This window comes from Sus scrofa, chromosome 10 (genome assembly GCF_000003025.6).
Source record: "Sus scrofa isolate TJ Tabasco breed Duroc chromosome 10, Sscrofa11.1, whole genome shotgun sequence".
NCBI classification, from domain to species: domain Eukaryota; kingdom Metazoa; phylum Chordata; class Mammalia; order Artiodactyla; family Suidae; genus Sus; species Sus scrofa.
In genome coordinates, this window is record NC_010452.4 from 26,693,876 (window position 1) to 26,713,126 (window position 19,251).

The 19,251-nt window shown below is 48.9% G+C and overlaps 1 protein-coding gene across 7 annotated transcripts in view; it reads left to right on the plus strand.

The window, feature by feature from the left end:
• PTCH1 (patched 1) overlaps window positions 1–9,350 on the plus strand; it is a 76,061-nt gene extending 66,711 nt beyond the window's left edge. For all 7 annotated transcript variants that reach the window (XM_013980137.2, XM_005668021.3, XM_003482800.4 and 4 more), the window contains 4 exons: window positions 2,340–2,439; window positions 3,077–3,331; window positions 5,181–5,730; window positions 6,409–9,350. In XM_013980137.2, the coding sequence (XP_013835591.1) occupies window positions 2,340–2,439; window positions 3,077–3,331; window positions 5,181–5,729 (904 nt within the window). In that variant the 3' untranslated portion in view covers window position 5,730; window positions 6,409–9,350. The remainder of the gene's footprint in view (window positions 1–2,339; window positions 2,440–3,076; window positions 3,332–5,180; window positions 5,731–6,408) is intronic.

Genomic DNA, 19,251 nt, shown 5'->3' on the forward strand with positions numbered 1-19,251 from the left:
GCCTGCACGTCCAGCCAGCTCACAGGTGATGCCCAGGTTGCTGAGCCTCTCAGCACAGACTGCTCGTCAGTGAGCAAGCCAATGAGTACACCTTGTTTGCAGGGATCAGATAGATGCCGGGTTTTGTCTTAAGCTCTTAATTTGATTTTGACTGTTCCTTTATTTCCTTAGCACATACTTATTCGGGCATGCGTAGTTGTTGCTCTATGGTGTAAAAACCCTTGGCAAAGAGAGCTTCTTTTTCTTTTTCTTTCATTTTGTTTTTTAGGGACACATCTGCAGCACATGGAAGTTCCCAGGCTAGGGGTCAGATCTGAGCTGCAGTTGCTGGCCTACACCACAGCCAAGCCGGATTCCAGCCACATCTTTAACTTACATCACAGCTTATGGTGCCACCGGATCCTTAACCACCTGAGCGGGGCCAGGGATCGAACCCACATCCTCATGGATACTAGTCGGCTTTACCACTGGGCCACCATGGGAACTGCCAAATAGAGCTTCCTTTGTGTCATTTCTCATTCAACACAGTGCAACAAGCACCTCATACGTGTCATTTCACGCAACAGCCGGGAACATGAACCCTGTCCTCTAAGAAGTTCACGGTCTCTGGGGTGGGGAGAGACAAGGTCACAGGCAATTGAAAACCCCGAGAGAGGCTGAGGGTGATGGGATCTCAGAGGATCTAAGTCAGCGTTGGGGGCAGCCAGGTGAGCCACAGAGAAGGAACCGAGCCTGCGTGAGAGCAAGCAAGCACCTGGGCCCTGGGTGGAAGGCAGGCTCCCATCTCTCTCTAACCCACAGCTTCTTGTTCTCTCCCAGAGATAGCAGGGTTCTTGTTTCAAGCACTTAAAAGAGCTTCCCATTTTCTAGAACTGGATGGATGAACCTGATAAAGCCCTCACCGGGGTCGCCTAAATGAGCAGACATTGTATACGCTAAGCCGTCAGCCGTCTAATTGGTCTGTTTATCCTACAGTTAGATGGATGGGTTGCAAATGTCTTAATGCCTGCTGCTGATATATGCCTCGGCCTCAAGTTCCCGCAGTTTACATTAGCACGAGACACGGGCTGCTTGGTTTTTACTAATGCAGCTCAGAAGTTTCTAGTGTTTACAATAGCTGCGAGGTATTTGTATTTTTATAGGGATGCTCTCTCCTTTCATCTCCTGTCGAAACATATATAGGCACGGCAGAGTGTGGGTGCCTGTTCCGTTTTATGATCAAGGGGACCATTAAGAGCTATCTTGCCCTCTCTCTTCCCAGAACAGCCTGCGCTCGCCCCCCGCCCCCTCCCACATCCAGCAAAATCACCCTAGAAACCGTTCGTTACAGCAACGCACGCTTGCGTGGAGCCCGCTGCCTCCAGCTGTGCGGGCGCATCCGCCAGTGGCTCTCCCTGGCCGACAGGTTGTCCTCGGTGTGGGTGAAGGATCCCAGACCTTAGTCCTCAATGGTGGGAAAGCAGGGCCACTCGTGCCCTCTGCTCTTCTTCTTCATGGTGCTGCGGCCCTTGTGTTTAAATTGGCTGACGCCAAACGAGAGTATTCAGAGATGCTAAATTGTTCAACAAAAGATTGGCCGGCCGAGCAACCCCCATCATTGTGGCCCACCGCCCCCCCTCCCGGAAAAATGCCCCGGCAACCACAGAGAGGGCACTGTTTTCTTGGCGGAAAGCTGGTTCCAGTGTCCTCAAAAGGGTGCAGTTGGAGCTCTTGGGTAAAACTGGAACTCACAGAATTCGAGGCCGAAAGTTGTGGTTAATGAAAGCCTGGGGAAAGCCCTACCTGATACGCTGGAGACTTAATTAGAGATTCTGCTCTAAGATGCAGAAGCATTTCACAGTGGATTAGCTGCCTGCAGAAGTGGGCTGCTTTTCCTCCTGGGCTAAATTGTTTAAATTCTACACCCTTCACTTCATTTGTTTGCTTCTGCTGGGTTTTCAGGAACGGGGCCCCTCTGCATTGTATTTGTGCTTTCAGTCCGCTCAGCCATTCAGTTCACATTCCATATTTTTGTGTTTGTGTAACACATTCATAAATAACGTTACATGCCGCGAGATTTCAGCAAATGAACAAACTAATTTTTTCTTTTTTTCCTTCCCTTCACAAACGAACACTTTGGGTTGTGGAATGTAGTCCTCAAAGTCAGAAGGTTACAAGCAAAAAAATAAATAAATAAACCGACCACCTAATCTCGTGCTGAATTTGAACCGCGGTTTTGTAGCAGCCTTTTCATCAGTGGGGGTTTCGTTCATTTCGGGCTCCGACGTTTGGGCCTGTGAGGGGCAGCTTCATTGACTTCTGCCACAGTAAATATTCCGGTTTCTCTTTTTGTCTTCAAGGTATTTCTTTGCTGTCCTGGCGATCCTCACAATCCTGGGGGTTCTCAATGGACTGGTTCTGCTGCCCGTCCTTTTGTCCTTCTTCGGACCGTATCCTGAGGTCAGTGATGGTTGTGGCTGTCACATGCGATCCACAGGCCACCTGACTGCTGTTTTGCCTGGTGTCAGTCTCACTGGTGATGTGTAGATAGAGCCACATTGGGGTGGTGTTTACTTTTCCAGTAAACACAGTAACGATGGCTTTTTTTTTTCCCCCTCTTCAATTGAAAAGTGTTGGGGGACTATAGTACTGGTTTGGGTTGGGTTGAGTTGGAATGATACATTTTTTTTGTTTTCGTTTTTCAAAACCTAGTGATTGGCAACCAGAGTCTTGTAGGTCTCTATCAAGGAAGCATTTTCTACACAGGAGGAGTATCTGGGCTTGGACAGGAGTTAAAAGGGCACAGCCTGCCTGTCCAGTGTGTGAGCCCAGAGGGCAGTTCTTTCCTTGCAGTTGTCAGACACAAGGGTCCTCCAAGTGGCAGGATTGAGAAGGGAGTGAGTACAGGGTAGTGTGCGAGGCTGGAGGGTGGTGTGAGTACAGAATGGTGTGAGAGCCTGGGGGAGTTGTGTACGGGGTAGTGTGAGAGGCTGGGGGCCGGCAGAGGAGGGGTAACAGCCCCTGATGATATTGCTCTTTGAACTTGGGGTGTAGTTGGTGGAGGATAACACTTGTCATATGGAATCCCCTTAAACAGGTGTCTCCAGCCAACGGGCTGAACCGGCTGCCCACCCCTTCCCCAGAGCCACCCCCCAGCGTGGTCCGGTTTGCTGTGCCCCCGAGTCATGCCAACAACGGGTCTGATTCCTCTGACTCGGAGTACAGTTCTCAGACGACAGTGTCCGGCATCAGCGAAGAGCTTCGGGCCTACGAGGCCCAGCAGGGCACTGGGGGCCCTGCCCACCAAGTGATCGTGGAAGCTACAGAAAACCCTGTCTTTGCCCGCTCCACCGTAAGTCTTAAGACCCCCTCTGCAGACAGCAGCTGCCTTCTCTGAACAGCACATCACAGTCAGGATGCAAAAAAAGTCTAAATTGGTTAGGTGGACTTACATGAAATTGCCAGTATTTGACTGTCCTTAAAAATGGGAGTTCCTGTCATGGCGCAGCGGAAACGAATCTGACTAGGAACCATGAAGTTGAGGGTTCGATCCCTGGCCTCGATCAGTGGGTTAAGGATCCAGCATTGCAGTGAACTGTGGTGTAGGTCGCAGATGCGGCTCGGATCCCAAGTTGCTGCGGCTCTGGGTAGGCCAGCAGCAACAGCTCCACTGAGACCCCTAGCCTGGGAACCTCCATATGCCATGGGTGCGGCCCTAAAAGGACAAAAGACAGGAAAAAAATAAATAATTCATATGGTTGTATCTCATGTGGATGTAAAAGGCCAGTAATGGTGACCACACAAACCATCCATCAGTGTGTATGTCATTGGAGCGAAGCACCATTTGAGTGAGGACCAGAGTTAAAGCACGCCTCACTCCCCCATCCCATCTGCTTAAAGTTACATATCCTTGTAGAATGATACCTGCTGTAAAACGGAGTGGTATTCTTAGTGCCAACAGAAGTGATTCCCCCCTGCCTTCTGCTACCTTTAATTGCTGTCTGTACAAAATTATTTCAGTTGTTATTTTCCAAAACTTCAGAAGCATGTGTGGCCCCAGGCTCGTATGCTCAGTGGCCGGAAGCTGGGGACCATTCAAGAAAACCCCGAGTGGCCTGGGAGAGCCTCCACTGCATCCTCCCCTCTCTGTGCTCCCCAGAATGTCCTCGCTCCCCCGCCCCCCAGGCCTGGAGCACAGCCCACAAAACCCAGGGAAGGTCCGGAGGCTCACTGCCCCAGGGCCTCCTGCTGTCCCTCCAGGAAATGGGTATTCCAGTCCCAGGCCGGAGCTGCCCTTCCATGAAAGAGAGAGGGGCCCACCACATAACCGAAATTTTCCTGCTCTTACCCCCCGTGACGATGCCCGCTGAGCTGCAGTGTGAATCTGGTTTTGTTCAGCGGGAGCCTAAAAATAGGTACAAGCTGAACGACTTTGAAGTTGGTCACGGTCCTTTTGATTGATGTGACCACTGTGTTGCTCCAGGCTTTGTATAGAGACCCAGAAACCAGATTCCTAACAACAGGACAGAGCAGCGCTGCCCCGACGAACCTTCTGCCACCGTGCAGCAGTGCACATGCTCCCTCTGTGCTCCCCAGTGCAGCTGCCACTGCCTCCATGCGGGCTCTTGAGCCCTGGCAGTGTGGCCAGGGCGACTAAGGGGCTGACTTTTGAACTTGAGTTCATTTAAATGTGAGTAGCCACAGGTCCCGAAGTGGGTGCCACCGTCACCAGTGTAGGTATAGACAGTCCTGGCTGCGTCCTGCATCAGGGCGAGCCAGGGCCAGCTCTGAGCAATGTTAGACAATGAGGAGCTCGGGATCTGACTCCTCTGGGCAGGGTGGGGTGACGGAACTGTGGGAAGGAGGCAGCCCTGCATTTGCGGGCCGCAGCCACATGCTGCATCCAGCCAGCTGTGCTGGAGAAAGGCCAGACATCGGATCCAAATAGGGCGCTGCTCTGCCACGTCGTGGAGGTTCTAAGAGAACGGGTTTTTTTTTTTTCTTTTGTGGGTGGAAGGGCCCCTCTTGGCTCCTCGGGCCACTCCCAGCCATTTGGGGGGTTGCCTGAGCTCTTGGTTCAGAAAGCTGTGTGGGTGGCCAGGCGGGAGCCGAGCCAAGAGGGGAGTTCTGGAGCAGCAGAAGGCGATGCCCAGCCTCGGGGAGGCTCCCGGCCTGTTTGAACCCGTTCTTGCCCTCTGCAGGTGGTCCATCCTGAACCGAGACATCACCCACCCCCGAACCCTCGGCAGCAGCCTCACCGGGACTCAGGGTCCCTGCCACCCGGACGACCAGGCCAGCAGCCACGAAGAGACCCCTCCAGGGAAGGCTCGAGGCCGCCCCCCTACAGACCGCGCAGAGACGCTTTCGAAATTTCTACTGAAGGGCATTCGGGCCCTAGCCACAGGGACCGCGCGGGCCCCCGCGGGGCCCGTTCCCACAACCCTCGGCACTCAGCGTTCACAACCACGGGCGGCTCTGCCCCCGGCTACTGCCAGCCCATCACCACCGTGACGGCCTCGGCCTCCGTGACCGTCGCTGTGCACCCCCCGCCCGCCCCCGGGTCCAGTCGGAACCCCCGCGGGGGGCTCTGCCCAGGCTACGAGGGCTACCCCGAGACTGACCCCGGGCTGTTTGAGGACCCCCATGTGCCTTTTAATGTCCGGTGCGAGAGGAGGGATTCCAAGGTGGAAGTCATTGAGCTGCAGGACGTGGAGTGTGAGGAGAGGCCCCGGGGCAGTGGCTCCAACTAAGGTGGGTGCGGCCAGGGGGTCGGTGGGCAGATACGGTCCTTGGGCAGTTGGGCAGGTGCATCTGACGGGCAGGTGGGAAGGCAAGCCAAGGGGGTAGGTGGGCAGGTGTGGCCCTTGGGCAGGTGGGCAGGCAAGCCAGGGGGCAGGTGGGCAGGTGGAAAGGTGGGTGGGCCTCAGAGGCAATGGAAGGACTAGGAGAAAGGCAGAGAGCCTCATGCTCCTTCCCTGTCCCCCGCCACCCCCTCTACCCCCCTGCCCCCACTGCCATCCTTGGAGAACCAGCTGAGCTCCATACTGGGTCTCTCCCTCACGGTGCACCCAGGCAGAGTTGGTGCATCTCCACACAGACACTGACAGCGCCCCCTCTCACCTGCCTTTCAGTCTTTTAAAGCCGCACGTGTGATGACCACACACAGCTCAGTGAACGGTCACAAGGTGGACACATCCCTGTCACCAGCCCCCAGGTCGAGGGGGAGGGACCGTGACCCAGTCCTGGAAGCCCGTCCCGCCCTCACCAACCCCCCCACCCCCATCCCCCCGCCCCCGGTCACTGATTTCTGTACCGCAGATCCCGTTTTGCCTGTGTTTTTCTGCTTTATACCTAGACACTCGTGTCCCTGGTCACTTAAGGATTGACTTCCTTTTTTTTTTTCTTCTTTTCCTTTTTTCCCTTTTCAAGGGTGAGTCAAATCGGAAGCAAAGAGGCCAAAGATTGGAAGCCCCTCCCCCCCCCCTCCCCGAACTGCTTGAAGAGAACTGCCCGGAGTTAGAAACATGTGCTGTGCCAGGAGAGCAGTTCACTGTTACTGTAACCGATTGTATTATTTTGTGAAATATTTCTATACATATTTAAGAGGTGTAAACATATGTAATATACGAAGGAACGGATGTAAAGTAGTGTCATCTGGGGTTTCTCCACTCCTGCCTCCAGAGTAGGCAGTGGGGAGGCCGCAGCGGGGGGGGCCCCCTCCCTGTTTGTACATTGGTCTCTGGGCCACAACCCACCTTAACGTCGTCTTAAAATTTCAGCATATGTTGCTGCTGCTTAAATATTGTATAATTTACCTGTATAATTCTATGCAAATATTGCTTATGTAATAGGATTATTTTGTAAAGGTTTCTGTTTAAAATATTTTAAATTTGCATATCACAACCCTGTGGTAGTATGAAATGTTACTGTTAACTTTCCAACACGCTATGCGTGATAATTTTGTTGTTGTTTAATGAGCAGATATGAAGAAAAGCACGTTAACCCCGGTTGGCTTCTCTAGGTGTAGTTGGGTGCGAGTCTCCTGTTGGGCTGTGCATGTGAACACGTGTGTGATTTCCCAGTGTACTGTACTGTGATTCCCGCCCCCCCCCCAACTCCTCTGTTTTGTTGCTTTTTACTGTCCGTAACCCTTAGTGGGCTCTGCCTTAGTCCGGCCAGAAGAGTCAGGATGTCTCCCGTGCTAGTGCTAGTGGAGGGCTAGCCCTCCACATGGCCTGATCCTTTTGCCAGACTCACTTCAAGTTCAGGGCCTCTCTTAAGATCATCGGCTGCCACCCAGACCCCCCACCTGGTGCCTCAGAGGAGATAAGTTCCTTCGCACGGACCATTGTGGTGGATGCTGGAACCTCAGGGTAGAGAGCTCGCATCATCGCTTCATCTTCATTGGTGTTATACAGCCAGAGCGCATGCCCAGTGCTCTAGCATGAGGAGCACCAGCTGGGCCATAAGCAGATCCTGTAAAGTATGCAGCCTTCATTGTACCTCTCTGTCACCAGCACACGCACACACGCACACACACACCACCACCACCACCACCCCCCAAATCTGAGTGGATTGTAAGGCCTTGGGAGACAACAGTCTCTCAATTCTGTGTCCACAGAAAACCACGAAGTGAAGTTTTGAGTCCTTATCATCCAAACTCCCTCGCTTGGTAAATTGCATAGGTGGTCAGGGCTTTCTGAATTGGGTTTGCATCCTCTTTAAAAGTAAATAGCATCCATTGAGGTGATACGGAGTTAGAAATTCTATAGGATATGAGCTTCTGAAGGTTCATTCTCCGTGTGTGTTACTGTCTGCAGTCTGGGTGCACACTTCCTGGGTAACTCATGTCCCCTCCTCACACCTTTCACCAGCGTCCTTTCAACATGACATTTATTCACCAGCAGCAAGATGCTAATTGCATACCCCCCCCCAACTGAAGAATGCATATGGAGGCAGGTCCCTCAAACAGGCATTATTTTTAAAAGATTTGCATCCATATGGATTCTGTCTTCATCCTCTGAGGTTCTGTCTTCCTAGGCTCTTAGCCAGAGACCAGCAGATGTCGGGGAAGCGCTCACTGCCCAGACTAAGCTACTGTAGGAGTGCACACATGGCAGCTCCCACGATGCCTCCTCTTGTTTTACCTGGAAGATCTTCATCAAAAGGCATCACCCCCACCCCACCCCACCCCCGTAGTACCAGACGTGGAGTGACCTCAGACCCTCAAACTCACCACAAGACTCTGAGATGCTCATTGGAAGCCACCTGTGGCTGCCAGGTGTGTGTGTGAATATGCCAGGGCCCCTGATGGCCCCACTGCTACTGTTTGGTGCCTCTGTCAGTCACACTCCGTCTACCTAACACTCAGCTCTGCTCAGAAAACTCATATCCTGCGTTCAGGAGAGAGACGATACAACATTGGGAGGTCTGCTTCCCTCTGGCTTGAGGCGCGCCCTCTCTCCTTTCCTGAGCCCAGCTTGCGTGTTGCGTGACTGCTCGTCCAGCCCCTGCTTTCTGCAAACAGCGTAGAACTTTCTCCGATAGTCACATTGGCCAAGGGAGACCTCGGGGGCTGGCAGGCAACCAGAATTTCTCTCTCCTCTCTCTTTTTAAAATAGTTTTATTTTGTCTGTCTTGTTTGTTCATTTGGATGTTTTAAGTTTTTTTAAAAAAAAAATCTTTCTGATATTTATAATTTTGTATCATAAGAATGTTTTCCTACAGTATTTGTCATGCCAGTTTATAACAGAAAAATGCAGGGATTTTATTTCTATTGGAAACACTATTTCAGCTGTTTTACTTTTGAACAGAATTTTTATTTGTATAGAGTGCTTACTAATGTTAAATAGTTCAGAGTATATAACATTTTCATTAAGGACTCATGGTAGGTTTTAGTGTAAGGAGTTTAAAGGAAATACTCAAACTGGGTCTCATCGTCTGCCCGTTTGGGCAGAGATGGGTTTGTGTCATTTCAATTACAAAGATAAAAGTATGCCATATAATTTATTTATATGAAAATTTATTTTTGTAGTGTACATAGTAGTCATCAAGTCTTTTGACAGAAGTATATTTTTAAAGAATTTATATGTGATGAATCCATAATGTCTGCAACTTTGCTGAGACATGAGTGGGGCACACTTTTCATTGTAAAGTACAGCAAGGAAAAGAAAATGGTCACCAGTGTTAAGAGAGTGAGATTGAGTGAATACCCATGCAATTGTGAAATGCGTCTTAGTTGCCATTTGTGACCTAGCGCGGTTCTCATTTTAAACCTCTGAAGGCAAAAATGTACAAACTCTCTAAATATTAATGTTCAAACACTGATAGAAATTCTAACATGAATAAAAAATAATATAACTTGTTGGTTATGTCTTTGTTGATAGAATCTTCTTTTTAATTAAAATAGTTTATTTTTACAAAGGTAGTTAGTGGGTCAGGCCATCATGACTGTTGTTTTTTTCTGTCTTACTAACCTTGTGAAACACTCATGTTTTGTTCTCCCTTGTGGAGGCATCACCAATGAAGCGTTCTGTTTTTATTTTCTGACACCAAGAAAATTCCTAAATTGCCCTTCAAAATGATCCCTTCTGTCATCTCTTAGCATTTTTATGGGGGTTTTTTTATGTGATGCCTAATAATTAGAAGGAACATTTATAGAGCCAATTCAGTGAAGCTAGTAAAATATATATATTATATGTAAGTATGTGTACATATATATATATTTGTCTTTTTAGGGCTGTACCCACGGCATATGGAGGTTCCCAGGCTAGGGGTCCAATCAGTGCTGCAGCTGCTGGCCTGCACACCAGCCATATAGCAATGCAGGGTCTGAGCCGCATCCACGACCTACAGTATCACAGCTCACAGCAACACCAGATCCTCAACCCACTGAGCGAGGCCAGGGATTGAACCCGCAACCTCGTGGTTCCTAGTCAGATTCGTTTCCGCTGCGCCATAAAGGGAACTCCGAAGCCAGTAAAATATAAATGAGGGGATCAGACTTATTAAAAAGAGTATAGCTGACAACTTGGCCGATCAAACCTGATACAAAATTTTTTTCTCTGAGTGTTTCATCATATGATTTTACCTTGTCCTCATCATCGCCAAAGAAAAGTTAGACCAAGGACAGCATCCCCATTTTGCTGGCAAAAGCAAGGCACGGTGGGCAAGAACTCAAGTTGCCATCCGCCTATGGTGAGGAGTCTGCAAACTGTTTTTATAAAGATGTATCAGAAGATGGACACGCCTATGCACTTAGGCATCCTCTACAATCTTTCCAGCTACACTGGCAGAGTTGAGTCGTTATGGTACAGACTGTATGGCCTGCAAAAGCCCAAAATATTTACTAATCGACCCTTGAGAAAAAGTTTGGTGACCCATCTTCAGACAGGGTTATATCCTAGGCCAGTGATACTCAAACGGGGTGCGTGGGTTCATGGTCTTGGCGTGCTTTGAGAGTTTACTAGAAATGCAGACTCTTCAGTGCTACCCCAGACCTACTGAGTCAGAACCCTGGGACCGAAGCCCAGGAATCTGCTTTAATGAGCTGTCCTGGTGGTTCTGATGCACCAGCAGAGGCGATCCCTAAATTCCTTCCAGCTGAATGTGGCTATGGTTCTCTAATTCGACTCGGGCCACACGGCCAAGGCGGGCCAGATCTGGAAACAACGGAGATCCCGACTTCTCTGTGTGGTCTTTCCACAAAAACACATGTTCCTCTGTGGGGGAGAGGAGACCCATTTCTGCCTGGGAGTTGAGGGAGGAATTCCCTTTTTAGAATTCTGCCACAGCTTGGGGCAGGCCTCAGTGGAGGGTGTGAGCAGATGACCTAAGGCGGGAATGGAGGGGTAGAGGGGTGGTCCACGCCAGGTCTGACCCTCCCTCTTCCGCCCTGCCCACCAAGAGGGCTCCAGCTGACCGACTGTGATTTGGGCAAATCACTGGCATGAAACCTCAGGCCTCTCCTCTGTCCTCTATTGTATGTAAACTAAAGATGGGCGTTCCCGTCATGGCTCAGTGGGTTAAGAACCTGACAAATGTCCCTGAAGACTCAGGTTCGATCCCTGGCCCCCACTCAGTGGGTTAAGGACGCGGGGTTGCCATGAGCTGTGGTATAGGTTGCAGATGCGGCCGGGATCCAGTGTTACCATGAGCTGTGTGTGGTGTAGGCGGACAGCTGCAGCTCCAATCTGACCCCCAGCCTAGGAATTTCCATATGCCTCTGGATGCGGCCTTAAAAGGAAAAGTCGTGACTCAGTGGAAATGAATCTGACTAGTATCCATGAGGATACAGGTTTGATCCCTGGCCTTGCTCGGTGGGTTAAGGACCTGGCATTGCCCTGAATGTAGGTCACAGACGGGCCTGGGATCTGGCGTTGCTGTGGCTGTGGTGTAGGCCGGCGGCTACAGTTCCAATTCGACCCCTAGCCTGGCATCCTCCATGTGCCATGGGTGCGGCCCTAAAAAAACCAAAAAAAGGGATGATGCATGTCCCTTGCAGATGTGTGAAAGCTGAAAGCCATGGTGGTCGTGAAGAGTTCTGGACTGGAGGGGGCGGGAAGGCCAACCAACCGAAAGAACAATCTCTGTACCCCACACTGAGTTAGGTTCAATCACCACATCTCTTGCAAGGCAACGTGGATCCTCGAACAGAAACGTGAGAGCTGCTATGGGGAGGTTTTCAGGTATACAGTAAGCCAACCAAGGCATAGATGCTTGAGTAACACAATGTCCTCCTTAATGGATCCTTTACCTAGAAGGAAAGATGCATAAAGTATTAAGCAGAGTTTCCTAACTTATATAACCTCACCTTCCTACTTCCTGGTCTAATCAGTCACTTCTTCCTTCATGGCGACTTTCATACATATCCCTCCCTTGGTTCCTTCAAAAGTCATGGGGCAGAGTTCCCACTGTGGCGCAACCTGATCATCGATATCTTGGGAGCTGTGCGTCACAGGTTCGATCCATGGCAAGGCAGAGTGGGCTAAGGATCTGGCATTGCCGAGGACGCAGCTTAGGTCCACGGCAGCTCAGATCTGATCCCTGGCCTGAGAACTCCATATGCCTCAGGGTGGCCAAAAATGAAAAAAATGAAAGTCAGGGGACATCTTCTGTACTCCCTGAAACTGAGCATGGAAAAGAACATTCATTGCCTTCATTGGAATTCAAATTTAGAGACACATTCTTTTCAAAGTGTTTTGGGTTTTTTTATATGCCACTAAAATGACCATTCACTGCCATCCAGTTTTATATTCTTATAAATCACCTATACCTAAGTAAGCTAACTTGGTTTTTCATGTGGGTCTAAAGAAAAGTTTTAAATCAGATTTGTGTCCCCAAATCCACCATATTTATTCAGGACTTAGGTAAACATAAGGCCCCATTTTTTTTGGCACAATGGACACATTTAACAGCTTCGGGAATGCCGCATGCTGCTACATTTCAGGCAGCAGCCACGTTGATGGAAAGGCAGGTGTTTCATTTTTGTAACTGGCAACTGACCTCCCAAAAGGAGAAGGGGAGATGGCCTATTCATCATCCAACAAGAATATTTGCCAAGTGTTAATTACTTTTAATGACGGCTGCACCTAATGAGAACATGCCTCAGACACGAATCTGTTTCATTGTTCACCTTGTCATGACGGACGCTATGTTGGATGCCATTTTCTGCATAGGTTCCCCGCCAGGAAATGATAACAACGGCCATCATAAGGGTCTCGAAAGGACATTCCGGTTGGTTAGGAAAGTGGCGGACCTCAGGCAAACAGAGGGATGGAGGGCACAGTTACAACAAGAAGTGAGCAATAGAGATACTCCAACCTCAGCTCAGCATGGCCAAAGCAATACATTCTGCATGGCAGGTCATTGCTATTAAAATTGATTTATGGCTTCTCCTTGGGGATTTCCTTTCTTGGCGCAAAGGGAACGAGTCTTTGCAGCCACGATGTGTAAGCAACCAAACGTGTAGAGTTTGCTGAGAATGAGACACCCCCTCCCCGTCCTCCCCCCCACCCCCTGCCCCCAGCGAGCAGTGTCAACCACAAGAGGCATCCACAGCCACATCTTTTTCTCAGTCAGCCAAATCCCTTTACATTCCTTTTTTTCCCTGAAAAGTGTTCTCTTCATTCTCCTGCTTTCCATCCAAGGACTTGAGGGTGTAAGAGTATGATGCAAGCTACCAAGAGGGCAAAAAACAAAGATAGGAGTTCACGCTAAAGCAAATCCTTCTGTCAGCAGCACCATCTTTGTACACAATGGACAACAGCTTGTATTTTTGTGGAAAGGGGGGGTGGATAAGAACTTGTTTTATTTTTATTTAAAAAAAAAAAAAGATCGGAGTTCCTCTCAGAGCTCAGCGGAAATGAATCTGACTAGCAACCATGAGGATGCAGGTTCGATCCCTGGCCCACTCAGTGGGTTAAGGATCCAGCATTGACTTGAGGTATGGTGTAGCTCACAGAGGAGGCTCAGATCCAACATTGCCATGGCTGTGTGTAGGCTGGTGGCTGCAGCTGATTCCTCCCCTAGCCTGGGAACTTTCATATGCCATGGGTGCAGCCCTAAAAAGAAAAAGAAAAAAATCACGAAGATGGAGGAGAAATTGATGAGCAAGTTCTGACTGGTGAGTTATTATATAATAATGAGGATTGCAAGCTGCCAAAAGAATAATCTTTGTAATTACAGAGTTCAGTCAGCAGCAGCGGTAGGTGGACTCCTATTGAGAGCTTCTTTTGAACAAGAGGAGAAGCAAGATGAGGCAAGAACAGAAAAAAAGCAGGAGGTCCTTACTATGAGTTGAGGAAAAAATGACAGCTCTCCATCAGAGAGGACATGGTCAGATCCATGAGAAAGGTCAGATCCGTCATGGCTCAGTGGTAACAAACCTGACTAGTATCCATGAGGACACGGGTTCAATCCCTGGCCCCTTGCTCAGTAGGCTAAGGATCCAGCATTCCTATGAGCTGTGGTGTAGGTCACAGACATGGCTCAGATCCTGGGGTGCAGCCCTAAAAACACACCAAAAAAAAAAATGAGGAGGAGATATGAAAAAGAGTGGACTAGATGGCCGAGAGATGGCAAAAGACCTTCTTCAGGGTACCCATGGGCCACAAGAGCAAGAGCCAGCCCGCAATACTTGTATTTTGACTGCTGAAGTGTCAAGGGCTCACTTGGCCCTTCCATCAGTGGATGCTTTATCTTTTCCTAAACAGCTCCCACTTGACATGGAATCATGGGAAGTTGTCCTGAATCACAGAAGACTAAAGCTGGATGAGACCGCTGTCATCTCATCCCCAAGAAAGTTGGTATCATGACATGCCTCACACCAGCCAACAATTTCAGCAGTCCAGTCAGATTTAGATGGTGGATCTAGTTCAATCTGAGGGTCCTTTTTTTCTTTTTAGGGCCACACCCACGGCATATGGAAGTTCCCAGGCTAGGGGTCGAATCGGAGCTGCCAGTCACAGCCACAGCAATGCCAGATCCAAGCAATGTCTGCGACCTACACCAACAGCTCACGGCAACACCGGATCCTTAACTCATTGAGAGAGGCCTGGGATCGAACCCGCATCCTCATGGATACTAGTTGGGCTCGTAATCCGCTGTGCCACAACCAGAGCTCCAGTCTGATGTTCTTATTCTCTCCTATGGCTCTCATTTCCTCCTCCCCTCTATTTGACCTGGTAATTCCAAAGGTATGGGTGATTGCTGTCTTCACAAGTCCTGTAACAAAAGTGCTCTGGTCCTCTCCGCCACCAGGACTACAGCAGCATCATACACACAGAGTATATGGTCTACTCTAAACACAAACGGCTGCAATGGGAGTGGCAATTAGCAAATCTCTGAATTATCCTTCTGATTACACTTACCTTCCAAAAGCTAATTGGCTAAAATGTTCCTCCTTAATTAGAAGCAATTACTACATGAAACTAGGTTTGCATTTCACAAGAGCGTTTGCATTTCATGATTGAAATCTCATCGTTCATTTAATAATGGCCTCTAATGGCCTGTAATCACAAGGCACACACCATTAAGGTGGGATTTTTCAAAGGGTGAGTAAGGGAGGAAGGCTCGTATTTATGAATTCTTCTTCCACGGCTGAGGCCATAGCCTGCGTCCTCCCTGGACGGTAAAGCATCTATCGTGGGTACGGGTGCTGGTCCATACATACCCACATGGGTAGGAAGTCTCGACCGGTCAACTCTGACCCTGTCCAAATTTCCTCCTCTGTTCCCATTCTCCCTCCCATAAGAAGACTCTCTGAGCATCAGCACCAGGAGAAGTCTATCCAACTTGCAGAGACTCATGGTGGAGCTTCGCCCCGAGGAGCAGTAATGCTAAGAATAAAATAGCAATAAAACCAAAGTTTCTGTTGGGCCCTCAATTATCTCACCAAACAAAGCACGATAAATATGACATTGACAGAGACTCAAAAAATGAGCAGGAAGGAGCCCTCTGGAATGCAGGAGGAAACAGAGATGATGACAAGTGAGAGGGGCAGGGGGGTGAGGATGAGAGGAAAGTAGCAGAGAAATTAGAAATTATGGAAGTGACTTAAGAAAGAGAGAAGGAAAAGGCAAAGCCCAAGTTAGAAGCTATCAGCAGGGCAGAGGCCATTACAGCAATTCCACACCACACACCAAAGTGATTTGTTGACAAGGCTGTGCTCTAAAACCCAAGTGAGAAGACAAATGATAAAGAAATAGTACCTGGAGTTCCCGTCGTGGCTCAGTGGTTAACGAATCCGACTAGGAACCATGAGGTGCGGGTTCGATCCCTGGCCTTGCTCAGTGGCTTAAGGATCTGGCATTGCCGTGAGCCATGGTAAGACTGCAGACACGGCTCGGATCCCGCGTTGCTGTGGCTCTGGCGTAGGCTGGTGGCTACAGCTCTGATTCGACCCCTAGCCTGGGAACCTCCATATGGAAAGACAAAAAAAAAAAAAAAAAAAAAGAAAAGAAAGAGTACCTTTGTTTCTATGTGTTCATTTTTTCCTCTATCTTCCTTTCATTTTCCCAAATCTTAGAGTGAGAGATGTATTTAGAGCAAGAGTCAACAAACTGTCGCCCACAGGCCCAATCCAGATGCCACTTGTTTTGTAAATAAACTTTTATTGGAACGCAGACATGTGCACTCAGTTGTGTGTTGTCCACGCCTGCTTTCACACTGCAATGGCAGAGTTGGAGTAGTTGTGACGGAGACCACATGGCCCACAAATCCAGAACTGTTGGCTCTCTGGCCATTTACAGAAAAGGTTTGGCGCCCCGGATTTAGAGAGTAAAGCCTCCACACCGCAGCAACCACGCAGACAGGGATGCTGTCACGCCAGGCACTCTTCTGCCTTAGGACATTTGCACTGACTCCTCTCTCTACCTGCACTGGACTGACAGACACGTGGATCTCTCTCTCATCAAATTCAGATCTTTGTTGAAATCTCACCTACTCAGGGGGCCCTGCCTGACCACCCAGAACAAAATTGTAGATAAAATCACCACCTCCATTTCCCTTTTCTACCTAATTTTCTTTCTTTTTTTTATCTTTTTAGGGCCACACCTGCCGCATATGGAAGTTCCCAGGCTAGAGGTCAAATTGGAGCTGCAGCTGCCGGCCTATGGCCTATGCCACAGCCACAACCACGCGGGATCCAAGCTACATCTGTGACCTATGCCTCAGCTTGCAGCAAAGCCAGATCCTTAACCCACTGAGTGAGGCCAGGATCGAACCCTCATCCTCACGGACACTATGTTGGGCTCTGAATCTGTTGGGCCACAATGGAAATTCCTCTACCAAATTTTCATTCCAATGTTTTGTATTTGCTTACATCTTCCATATTTTGCCAAAGTATTTGGTTAGTGTCTTTTTTTTTTTCCTTTTTTTGGCAGCCCCATGCCATATGGAGTTTCCAAGCCAGGGATTAGATCCAAGACAAAGTTGCAACCTATGCTGCAGCTGTGGCAATGCCAGATCCTTTAACCCACTGTGCCAGGCCAGAGATGGAAGCACATCCTTGTACTGCAGAAACACCACTGATCCCGTTGCACCACAGCAAGAACTCCTGTTATTGTCCTTTTTTTTTTTTTTTTTTTTTGCTGTTTCTTGGGCCACTCACTCAGCACATGGAGGTTCCCAGGCTAGGGGTCAAATTGGAGTTGTAGCTACCAGCCTACGCCAGAGCCACAGCAACGCGGGATCCGAGCCGTGTCTGTAACCTACATCACAGCTCACGGCAACGCCGGATCTTTAACGCACTGAACAAAGGCCAGGGACTGAACCCGAAACCTCATGGTTCCTAGTCGGATTCGTTAACCACTGTGCTACGACGGGAACTCCAGAAAACTAAGATCCTGTGACATTAAAAGACTTGCTAGAGATTGCAGTACAAGGAAGGGAGAGGATTAATAAGGGATTTCTGAACCTCCAGACTTAAGTACCTCTGATGGGAACTGTTTCCATTGCTACTGTTTGCCTCTACTCTTCATGTCACAGCGAGTTAGCAAGCACAGCACCCTATCTAGATCCAGGCATGGTTCTGGATGCTCTGCAGGATTAAAAAGAAAAATATGACTAGAGTTTCTGAATTGAAGAACCTTAAATTTGATTTATTTCTCTATCTCTGTAAATATATATAAATGTAAAGGCCCATATTTGTGCCTACCTTTTGCTTTACTTTTTTTTTTTTTTTTTAACGTGGCATATGGAGATTCCCAGGCTAGGGGTCCAATCGTCCAATCAGAGCTGCAGCTGCCAGCCTACACCATAGCCACAGGAATGCCAGATCCCAGCCACATCTGTGACCTACACCACAGCTCACAGCAACGCCAGATCCTTAATCCACTGAGTGAGGCCAGGGATTGAACCCTCACCCTCATGGAGATGAGTCGGGTTCTTAACCTACTGAGTCACATCGGGAACTCTGCTTTACTTTTTATTATGGAAAAATTTCAAACACGCAAATAAAGCATAAAACGAACTCCCATGTACGGATCACCCAGCTCCAGTTACATTGGTAACATTTCAGGGAGTTCCCATCGAGGCTCAGGGGAAACAAATCTGACTAGTAACCATGAGGACGCAGGTTCAGTCTCTGACCTCACTCAGTGGGTTAAGGATCCGGCTTTGCCTTGAGCTGTGGTGTAGTTTGCAGACATGGCTGGGATCTGGCGTTCCTGTGGCTGTGGTGTAGGTCAGTGGCTACAACTCCAATTCGACCCTTAGTTTGGGAACCTCCATATGCCTCGGGTGTGGCCCTAAAAAGACAAAAAAAAAAAAAAAAAAAAGGTAACATTTCCCCAATTCTGTTTTGTCTGTCCTCTAAATCTGGGTTGTTTACTGGACTATTTAAACACAAACCCCAGACATGTGCTTTCACCTGGAGATATTTCAATAAGCATCTCTTGCATACAAGTACTAACCAGGCCTGACCAAGCTTAGCTTCTGAGATCAGATGAGATGGGGCGAATCCAGGGTGGTATGACCATTGTCTCAATGTGGTATGGTACCTCTAACAGAGAACTTGTAAAATTTAACCCTGCTATTACTACATCAAACAGAATGGCTCAGTGGCTAATGAACCCTACTAGTAACCATGAGGTTGTGGGTTCGATTCCTGGCCTTGCTCAATAGGTTAAGGATCCAGTCTTGCCGTGAGCTGTGGTGCAGGTCGAAGATGTGGCTTGAATCCGGCGTTGCTGTGGCTGTGGGTAGGCCCGCGGCGGCTACCGCTCTGATTCGACCCCTAGCCTGGGAACCTCCATATGCCCCAGGTGCGGCCCTCAAAATACAAAAGACAAAAGACAAAACAAAAACAAAAACAATAATTCCTTCATATTACATACTATCCAATTCATATTCAAATCGGGATTTGACCGATTGTCCTCAAAATCCCTTTGTGTGTGTATTTTTATTTTCTCCCCTTTTTTCATACAAGGATTTCTATGATTACTCAGAATAAAACCAAAAAAGAACAATTTTTTTTGGGGGGGGCCACACCTGCAACATATGGAGGTTCCCAGGCTAGGGGTGGAATCGGAGCCACAGCTGCTGGCCAACCCCACAGCCCCAGCAATGCCCAATCAGAGCCTCGTCTGTGACCTACACCACAGTTCACAGCAATGCCTGATCCTTAACCCACTGAGCAAGGCCAGGGATTGAATCCAAGTCCTCATGGATGCTAGTCAGATTTGTTTCCGCTGAGCCACGATGGGAACTCTTCTCATAGGTTTTGACCCTGGTTGACATTCCCAGTAAACTTCCTGCACACAAATCTCCTTG